Source organism: Eurosta solidaginis, chromosome 4 (assembly GCF_040869045.1).
Source record: "Eurosta solidaginis isolate ZX-2024a chromosome 4, ASM4086904v1, whole genome shotgun sequence".
Taxonomy (NCBI): domain Eukaryota; kingdom Metazoa; phylum Arthropoda; class Insecta; order Diptera; family Tephritidae; genus Eurosta; species Eurosta solidaginis.
Window position 1 is genome coordinate 229,644,831 of NC_090322.1, and position 11,209 is coordinate 229,656,039.

Consider the following 11,209-nt stretch of genomic DNA (forward strand, 5'->3'; position numbering starts at 1 on the left):
AAGCTAAATAAAACCGTTTAAAAGTATGCGACATTTGCATTAATTATGACTAGTGATAGAACTTTTAGAATAAGTATCGATACCGGTACTCATATAAAATACTCGGATCAAGGTATCGATGCTGATACTAATACTCAATAAAAGGTATCGAGTATACTAGATGCAGGTGAGTACTTTCGAATTTTTACCAAAAGTGAAGAAACTTTTTTTACAATGAGATCGTATGGTTTGAATTTATTAGAAAACAAGTAAGAAAGTTGAAGTTTGGACGAAATCGAATATTATATATCGTTTGTGTGCTCTTACATATATTTTAAGGATACATTTAAAGAGAAACGTCACGAACATTAAAAAATTATTTAAGAGAACTTTGATCGACTTATGGTATTAAAAAAAAACAAAAAGTTGTTCAGTTAGAAAAATGTTTTCCTAAACGGGGTCGTCCCTCCGACGAAAAGTTTCCCTGTGAAAGTTCATTTGCCTTGCAGATGCCGTTCGGAATAAGCATTAAATATGTAGCACGTCGAAAACTGTGGAGAGATTAACTAAATAGAACTTACGTACTTTGCACTGCCATATCTCTACTGTTTCTTGTTGTTATAACAGTGCTTCGCCCCATCCAATAGGTGCGGCCATCCCAAAATATCATCAACATCCTCTAACGGCAGTCCAAGGAAACCTTCAGTTTCAACAGTGGTGGACCACAGAGAAAGGGGTGTTAGAGGCGTTGGTTCCACATAACAATTGAAAAGCTGGTTGGTGTCATGTGGGGATACTTCATAAGCAGGACATACATTATGTGTGTCGGGGTTGATTCTGGATAGGACAATTCCTGGCATAGGGGTCCGCCGCCTTTGTGGATATCATTGAAGACCTTTTTATATTTTTCTTCTACAAACGGCTGAGATCCTGGGTGGTGGGGCCTCTTTAATGAAAAGATGTCTGATGGGATGCCCAGGTTTCTGTGTATTCAACAGAAACTGTTTGTAATGGGGAATACTCTCGCCTCATAATATAGGTGGTGTTCTGGGATCATAAGAAAACAGCCGTTATCGGTTCTGGCAGCGGAGTTTTGACAGGCCTGTATTTTCTTCTAGTGAGTAACTTTTAAGTTTGGCGACCATATCGGGGACACGTAAGTGGTAATGAGGATCTCGTTATTTCTACACCATGCTCGAACCTCACATGACATTTGTTTTGTGTATGTTGTAAATAAGGATGCTTATGATTTGCTCCGTGACAATGTCAGGTTTCGCGAGGGGAAACAGCTGAAGATATTAGGTAGATAGTTGTTTATTTTATTACATAGCTCATTGACGGGTGGGCCGGGAGCTGTAGCCATTATCGTGCAGCTATCGACGTAGGAAACAATGGTAACTCCTTCTGCTGGCGAAAGGAGCTTTGATATGTCCAAGTTAAACAAAATTGGGTATGGAACACCACCTTGTTTAATTCTTCTGGGTTTAAATATTATGTTCCTGAATTGCATAGTTTGCGGTCCACCTTTTGAGACAGAAAGAAGAGGGGACCCTTACAAGTCTTTCAATAACGTTCCGTTGTAAAAAATTTGTATTGGCGGCCGCCGTGGTGTGGTGTTAGCGTACTCCGCCTACCATTCTGAAGATTCTGGGTTCAAGCTCCAGAAAAAGCAACATCGAAAATTTAGCAACAAATTTATTCAATTTGAAAAAAACTTTTCGAGCGGGGTCGTCAGTCGGCAGTGATTTGGCAGATCATCCTAGTGTCTATCTGCAATGTAAAGCTTATCAGTAAAAACTCGTCTGCCTTGTAGATGCCTTTCAGAGTCGGCGTAAAACATGTAGGTCCCGTCCCTGCAATTTGTAAACAAAAAACAAAAAATAATAATTGGAGCCTGACGCAAATTGGAAGAGCAACTCGACCTAAAACCTCTTCGGAGGTTATTGTGACTAGCATTTATTTTTTTAGTAAATTTTTATTGTCCATCGTAATTTTTTTTCGACTCGTCAAGTTTCATCTCTTTATCAGTATTTGTTGAAGCATTGTTCCCTTTTTCCATTTTTGAAAATAGGCGTAGATATACCAATATCTCGTCCACCATGCTGTAAAAGCTGCTAACTCCATCTACCAAAATGTCACAGTAGAACAAAAAGTTATATGTCATGACAATTTAAAATATATTCAAATTTCATGGAGTTAGCAGCTTTTCATAATTTTGTTGAAGTAAGTATTTCTGCAAAATAAACAGATACTTTTCTTTTACACCATATGCAGAAATCCTCTCCATTTCACCAATATCGAAAAGTTTATTCAAATTAAATGGGGAGCTTTTACCGCTTTGTCCACGATCTCAATTGATGCTCAAGTTGTGGTGTTAATGGACTGAACTTTGTTCATTTTAAATATGCAGACGATCAATACTTGGCAAAGTATTGGGGAAAAGTATCGAGGTAAAGTATCGATAGCAGATCCTACAGGCTGCCGGATTACTGTAGCGTTTTCCAAGCGGAATTATTAGCCGCAACCAAAGCAGAAGAAACCCTGGAAGAAAATAGCTTAAGCTGCAGCCGTACTAACTTTAATATTGACAGTCAAGCAGCAATTAAGGCAATAATCTCGCACAGCATAGCATCTAAATGCGTGTTAGAGTGTAAACAATCTCTGGAGAGAATCGTGACAGGAGAAGCATACATCTATATTGGGTCCCAGGACATATGGGAATAGATGGGAATGAAAAAGCGGACGAACTAGCTAAAAAGGGCGCATCCCTTGAAGCTTGCTCCGTAGACGTCCCAATTCGACTGCGCGAGATTAAGCGAAGGCTAGAGGTGCACATGATCGACCAAGCGGGAAAAACTGGGGTTCAAACGCGGGACTGTCAAGTGTCGAAGATTACGTGTAGGTCTTGTAACCTTAGATTAACAAAGTAGCTTCTATCATTAAAAAGAGAGGACTTTCGGCTCATGACGTGTATTCTGAGTGGACACTGCCTTCCTGCGTCATTTGCCTTTAAATTAGGCTTAGCCAGTGATAGCAGATGTAGGAAGTGCAGGTTGGAGGAGGAAACGATCGAGTACGTTCTGTGCTCGTGCACTGCGCTTGCCAGGCTAAGACTCCAGCTATTAGTAGTGATACGGCTGTCAGATCTAGAAGCCGCAAGTGACTTAAGTCCTAGGAAGCTTCTAGTATTTGCCAAGAGGACGGAGTTATTTTATAATATAGGTCCTAGTTTTTGATAGGGTTTTTCAGTTTGATCGTTAAAACAAATTTCTGGTAACACTACGGACTCAATCAGTCTATGTGAGGTCCTCAGGGACCGGCCAGTTCAACCTAACCTAACCTAAATTATCGGTATTTTACTCAGTACTTGGGAATAAGCATCGAGTACGAAATACTCGACTATTTTTTGGAATGGTACATATACTACTCACTCAGTACTCGCATCGTGCTATCACTAATTATGATTTTAACATGATTTAAATGCAATCACAAATAAGCGCAAAAACATTGTGAGTTTTCGTGAGCATCGATTCGTTTATAATATACTAGCAGACCCGGCAGATGTTGTTCTGCTCTAAATTTGGTCTAACTGCATACGTTTTAATAAGCTTATTCCGTCTAAATCTGCTACTTTTTCCTAATCTTTGTATTCACACCTCCCTCCGTATTTTTCGCTTCATCTATCTCCATCTTCCTCTCATTCTATCTCTTTCTCAGTCTCCTTCTCCTTTTCTCTTTTCTCCTCTCTCAAGTTTTTCTCATTCTTCTTCATATCTTATTGCCAGTTCCAGAGGGTGGTATGTGTTTTGTTCCAGTCCCATTCCGAGTCTTAGTCCCAGTCCCACTCCGAGTCTCAATCTCAGTCTCAGTCCCAGTCCTAATCCTAATTCTAGTCCCAGTACGGTGCATTTGATAGGCATATTTTATAAACGAATTTTACGATTGCCCCTCTTCACATTTTGTGTGAAATCTCCGAAATAATTTGAGATATTGAAATAGATCTCACATCACAATGTAGTACTCATTTCTACCTTTCGTTTGACACCCATGTTGGAAAAACTAATTTTGGGTCACATTTGGGTCAATAACTCTGGAACCGGATAAGATCTCCTGGTGAAGTGTCTTAAATTTTAGGATAGACGTCTAGTAATATAATAGTGAAGGTTTCATTCAATTCAATGGAGCAGTTTTTGTGTGTGGTGGGCATAATGGTAAAAAACAACATTATTGGTCACCCTGGGTCCACATTTTGGGTAATAACTCGGGAACTGGGTGAGATATCCAAATAAAGGTTATCCAACGTTTTAAGTTAGATGTCATGTGATAGAATGGTGAAGTTTCATGCAATTCTAACCAGTAGTTTTTACGTGATGCCCGGACAATAATACAGACAGACAGACAAAAATTCTAAAAATTATAGATTTGGGTTCCGCTGGTCCAATAACGACCTCTTCTCTCAGTTTTTCTTGAATATCTTTAATGTACAGACATCAACCTGTTACAATTTTATTATATGTAGGGATATGTATATAATTCGAAGAGACTCTGATTTCTGTGAAATCATAAAACAAAAAGTTTAAATATGTTTTAGGACCTGGAAAAATTATTGTAAAATATTTGGTTTTTGTAAATTTTATGAACTTAAATGAATAATCACACCAAATATAAAACTGTAGCAAATTCCATAACAAAATAATTGTTCTAATAAATAAATAAGAATTTACTTAAATGTTTGGAAATCTTATAAAATCAAATAAAGAACCACAACTAAATATTTAAACAGATAGATTTATATTTACTAAGTATAAATATTTCAAAAGCGTTGACTGTAGGCAGTAATATTGAAAATTTGTTAAAGAAACCATTTCAGGTTGAAGGCCAATTGCCCTACTTTGATTGATATATAAAGCCGCGAATTTTGTATTCTCAATATCAGTTGCTCACATTCAGCAATAATAAATTAACAAAATGTCAAAATATCTTCTCTTATTAGCCGTCTTTTTAGTCGCACTGGTGGCGATAGTAAACTCGCAAGGTGTGCCAACTGGAAATGTAGTTGTGATCACAGCACCTGGAAATCCCGCGGGAAATATCAATGCAGGTGGAGTTGCGGGTGGAAATACTGGCGGAATTGCGGGAAATAATGCAAGAAGAGTAAGAATTCGACGAGGTGCAAATTCCGGTAGTACTAACTCTGCTGGAAGGGGACGTGTTGTAAGAAGGAGAAGAGTGAGCTGCGGCGGTTGTAGTAAGAGCAGTTGTGGCTCAGGTGGAAGCGGTTCAGGCATTGGCAGTGGTGGATGCGGCTCATCAAGTAGTTGTGGAGATTCCTGTATAGGAGGATGTTGGAAATAGTAGCTTAAACTATACCAGCTGACATTAAGATTAACGCGATGAAAAGTAGCCAGTGAACGTATTGACGCATATGCAAATCAATAAATAAATTCAAAAGAAAAACCTTAAATTATTGTTTTTTATTCCGAAGGTATTAAACAAAACGAAATTCCAATATTGATATTTCGTTAATGCGGCTAAAAGGTTGACTAACTTTTCACCGAAAAACAAGTTTCATGCATGACCTTTCTCTAATATGCAACTGTCTTACAATGCCATCGATTTGTTTGGATTGATCACATATACCAAAATAAGTCCTAGTTTTTGGAATGTTTGTTGCATAAAATTCTTAATTTTTGATTCTGAAGGATTGCCTTTCACCAAAATGTAAGTATTGCCAAACAAGCAAATTTCTACGGCTGCGTGGAATATGACCCTATATCGTCTGTCAGTGCGAAACAATTTTTCTAAGGATTTGTGTAAAAAACGCTTTGTGAGACAAACTCGGTCGAAGAGCTGATCAAAAGAACTTTCATATGGTATTATCACCCTCATGCGATGAAGACTAGCGTCATTGTTCGAGAATTCGAACAACTTAACCGTTCCGAATAGCACATTTCCATCAGCTGGCACATAAAATAAAATAAAAATATAAGAAATCAAAATTATTTATTGAGTGCAAAAAAGTAAAAAGACGTGTGGCTACGGTGAAATTGTGGCGAGATGATTTGTCAGTTGAAGAGGAAATTTTACTGAAACTAGCCAGAAGTAGAAAACGGTTAAAATGAATATCACCGCGTAATTGTAGCTTTCTTAGCATTATGTTAAGTGTGTTTCAATAATATATTTTGCTTATAGATTTGTTAAAATTTTCAGGGAGTCCAAAGAAGCAATCATACACTTAATATCCATCACAGATGAACTGCTGCAGCAATACACAAGAGCAACAACTTTCAATTCTTACGCGGATTTTTTTGCCGCCTGATCTTTTGTGCAAGCTCTGTTCGCTATAAGCAGATCTTGTTCCATTATTGAAACCAGTCTTCCAAGCTGTTGCTTTGTGTTCACGACCTTGGACCTATGCAAAGTTTATAAAAATAGTTTAAATATACTATTAGATAGCAGAAAAGTAGAAGATACACATACAAAAAGTTCAGTTCAAAAAAATTTATTATAATTCGATACAGCGTCAACAACAAACTTCTATTCGAATCAAAATTACATACATATATAACGAAAATTCCAACAGCGATGAGCTGAAATTTGAAATTCGATGATGAATTTGAAATTCGATTTTCAATGTTCGGTAGCCAGCGAAGATCGAAGATCGGATGATGCTCATATTAAGGGCCTCTATCTGGGAATTCGGTTCAGGCCCTAGAAAGACGAGACCGGGTGGTCGAGGGTAATCTTGTTCTTTTCTGACCCAAGTTCCACGCTAGAAGCATGTGGCAACGAGTTTTCAGCTTTATTTTAAGATTAAGATCCTTCAGTCACGGGATTTTAGACATACATATGTGTAACAAAATAATATGAAATTTAAAAAAATTTATAAATTAATAGGTTTATAAGGCCAATGGTATTTTCCGTCGAATTCCTTCAACAACCAATGGCTACTAGCCACCTAGTTAAGACCAACCTAGCTTTTGAAACATTGCCAATATTTGGTCTAATTTTAAAGAGCCCCAGCTCCTTAAGTTTTTAACGAATCTCAAAATTGTAAGTCCTTAAAGGAGAAAAGATAGACCCACCAATAAGTATACCGAATTGATCAGCATGTCTGTATGTTTGAATAAAAACTAGACCCGCAATTTTCAAGATATATTGATGAAATTTGATGAGCACGTATATTTAGGTATCCGACTGATCATTTGTCGGAAAGAATTGCAAAATTATTGAAAAGCTACTCGGAACAACAATTTTGTTTAGTTTCTACAATTTTGAAAATTTTTTTTCTTTTGGAAAAATGTTAATGTTTTTCGCAGAACTTTTTTCCTTGAAAAAGCTGCAAGTTGTTTAACACCTACTCAGATAAGTTTTCTGTTTGCCTCTTTTAGACATTTTGTATGCTGCATGAAGTTGGCGTACAGAAAACTTTTCTTCTCAGGGACTCCAGTACTTTTTAAAACTACTCAGAATAATTTTAGTTTTTTGTGTGATAGGTTTTGCCAAACATATTCTTTGATAGGCGTGAAACTTTACCTAACTAAATTTCCACATAACTCAAAACCTCTTTCAATATCTAGTCATGTTTAGACTTTCCTTGTCACATCTGTAAATAATCCTGTTAATAAAGTCATCTCTAGACTTATGGATTTAAACAAAATGTGCTCGTATTTTCCTTTAGATTTATTATTGAAATACAGTATTTATAAAATCGTTCACTGGCTATTGTTTATAACGTTAATCCCATATCTAATGTCGACTGGTATAGTTTACGCTACTACTTTACTCCTCCGCAGGAATCTCCATTCCTATATGATCAACCGCAACCACCACTGCCACAGCTGCTTTGACCACAGCTGCCTGAACCGCAACCACTATTGTTACAACCGCCGCAACTCACTCTTCTCCTTCTTACAACACGTCCCCTTCCAGCAGAGTTAGTACTACCGGAATTTGCACCTCGTCGAATTCTTACTCTTCTTGCATTATTTCCCGCAATTCCGCCAGTATTTCCACCCGCAACTCCACCTGCATTGATATTTCCCGCGGGATTTCCAGGTGCTGTGATCACAACTACATTTCCAGTTGGCACACCTTGCGAGTTTACTATCGCCACCAGTGCGACTAAAAAGACGGCTAATAAGAGAAGATATTTTGACATTTTGTTAATTTATTATTGCTGAATGTGAGCAACTGATATTGAGAATACAAAATTCGCGGCTTTATATATCAATCAAAGTAGGGCAATTGGCCTTCAACCTGAAATGGTCTCTTTAACAAATTTTCAATATTACTGCCTACAATCAACGCTTTTGAAATATTTATACTTAGTAAATATAAATCTATCTGTTTAAATATTTAGTTGTGGTTTTTTTATTTGATTTTATAAGATTTCCAAACATTTCAATAAATTCTTATTTATTTGTTAGAACAACTGTTTTGTTATGGAATTTTTTCTACAGTTTTATACTTAGTGTGATTCTGCATTTAAGTTCATAAGATTTACAGAAGCAAATATTTTACAATAATTTTTCCAGGTCCTAAAACATATTTAAACTTTTTCTTGGAATATTTTATTATTTCACAGAAATTCGAGTCTCTTCGAATTATATATGGGGTATTCCATCCCATTTCGACCAATTTTGAACCCGACCCCTTTAGAATTGGCTGAAAGTTTTTCTTCTTTTTCTAGCTTACGAAAGACGTTTTTCAGAATTTTTTCAAATTTTTTCATCCAACTCAAAAAAAGTTATGAATTTTTAAAAAAACACCGTTTTTGTTTTCAAAATGCTATAAGTTTTTCAATAATTGACCGTTTGGGATCTTTTTTTTTAAATTTGTTTTTAAATGTACTTTCCGGAAAAAATTCAAAAAAATGTTTAAAGTTTTTTTTTGTTTTTTTCAGTTTTTTGTAATTTTTCAGTTTTTCGAGATTTTTCGAATTTCGCGCTTTTTTTTCTCATAAAAAACTTCAATCAATTCTGCAATCATCCCCACTAATCCCAGAGTGGGCCGAGATTTTTTTTATTTAATTGAAAAAAAAACTTAAACATTTTTTTTGTATTTTTTCCGAAAAGTACATTTAAAAACATATTTAAAAAAAAAAATGATCCCAAACGGTCAATTTATTAAAAAGTTATAGCATTTTGAAAACAAAAACGGTTTTTTTTTTAAATTCATTACTTTTTTTGAGTTGGATTAAAAAATTTGAAAAACTTCTGAAAAACGTTGTTCGGCCTGAGTGCGTCGTAAACCGGCAGTGGGCAGGCGCACAAGGGTCGATCTCGGGAAGGTTCACTCAAAAAGAAATAAATAAGTACACAAAGAGGAATTCCTCGTTATAAAATAATATTTAATTTGAGTGTGTGGAAATGTAAAAGAGGATACAATATTACCTTTGTGTATAACTGGACGATGGTGATCCTGGGCGATGTGAACTGCTTGGCGGTCAATCGAAAAAGAGACCGGTTGTGCCGTTGAGGACAACCGCTAAGCCGCGAAAAGGTCCTCTGGTATTAAGGAGGGGAAAAAAGCCACACACACAACAGCCCCCACATATACGTGCATGGGTGCTGACAACCTGCACACACACATGCATGCGTATGAAACGCATGCATGTGCATGCATGCACACAAATGCGGCGTGAGTGTGGGTGGCTGGAAATCTTATTAAAACGTTAGGGAGGGGCGCCGTCAATCAAGTAAAAGTTAGGCCTTGGGCCTAAACATGCTGTTGCCAATGTATTTCGTATGAAAATCTACTTTTATATATTAATGCTATTATTGGCTATAGGTGTTACGTGCACACCAATTACGAAACCAATTCCTATAATTGCGCTACTTAAATTTATACGAAAAGACGAAGTTAGGATAAAAATAATTATGTTCTATGTAGCTCTGGTTGCTTTAACGGTTGTTATAGTATGGGGGCGAAAGCAAAGTCAGGGAAAGGCATCCACACGAGTTCGCAAACTATTTCATTTGCTTATTGTAATAGTCTACGTACCTGGATTACTGTATCAATGCGATTTCCTTTACATTGCATCTGGCGTGGCATTGGCTCTTATTACAGTTTTTGAATTAGTTCGTATATGTAATATACCACCATTGGATGTGCATTTACGCAACGCCTTTGCATCCTTCTCTGACGAAAAAGATGCGGGAGTATTCGCCTTAACGCCATTTTGCCTGCTTATTGGTTGTTCATTGCCTTTATGGATAAGCCCATGCCCTTGCTACCAAGACAACACATCTAGTTACACTAATCGAATTGTCCCTCTTTTCTCGGGTATTCTTACAATTGGATTTGGAGATACAGCTGCAAGTGTGATCGGTTCGAAATTTGGTCGCATCAAGTGGAGTAACTCAAAAAAATCACTGGAAGGAACTTTGGCTTTTGTTCTCGCAACGCTATCGTCCATATTATGCCTGAACTGTTTTGGTTTTACAAATCTGACTCTGTTTAAATCGTTTGTGATAGCAGTTGCAACTATTGCAACTGCTTTAGTTGAAGCGAATACCGATCAAATAGATAACTTAACATTGCCAATTATTTTTTATACAATTGTAAATATAATTTAAATTTACCAATCAATTTTTTATATCGTCACCCTAATATAATAGAGAACCCCAAATTCTTACCCTAACATTGAAATACCACTTTAAAAAGCTTTATAAACCGTTTGTATTTGTATGCATAAGGGGCTGTGTTATTTAAAATCACATTTATGATAGATTTTTATCAATAACATCTTAATACATCAATAAGTAAAAATGTACTGCTTACTGTTGTAAAGTACGATATAACGAGCACTAATATTTGATTTTCAGATGAATTATCCTAGTTATTGTTTACTGTATATTCTACCACTTTTCAAACCATATATTTATGAGAAAACTTATTGGAATAATGGAATGAATATACAACCCACTCAGCATTTAGATGATTAAATTTTGAATTTCCCTACATATAAATACAATTTGATTACTCTTTCTGACCAAATAATGAGTTATCATATAATTTAAACAACAGGGCTAGTTTTGAACAATTTTTTGATATGACTCCTCGTTATGTCCAAAAAAAAACAAAAACTGAATAGAGAAAGTTTGCCAATCCCACATGGTGGAATCATACTTGAGTCTACTGTGGTTACTGTAGATGATCGAAAGTTTTGAATCATTTTCAATGTTCGGCTTCTGAATCTTTTCTGGCTATCTTGTTGATTGAATAA

At 36.2% G+C, this 11,209-nt stretch overlaps 1 protein-coding gene across 1 annotated transcript; it reads left to right on the forward strand.

The window, feature by feature from the left end:
• The first annotated feature begins 9,718 nt into the window (after positions 1-9,718).
• On the forward strand, positions 9,719-10,872 carry LOC137249149 (dolichol kinase-like). The gene has a single exon (XM_067780406.1). The coding sequence runs from the start codon at positions 9,729-9,731 to the stop codon at positions 10,557-10,559; it is 831 nt and encodes a 276-aa protein (XP_067636507.1). The 5' UTR covers positions 9,719-9,728; the 3' UTR covers positions 10,560-10,872.
• The last annotated feature ends 337 nt before the right edge of the window (positions 10,873-11,209 follow it).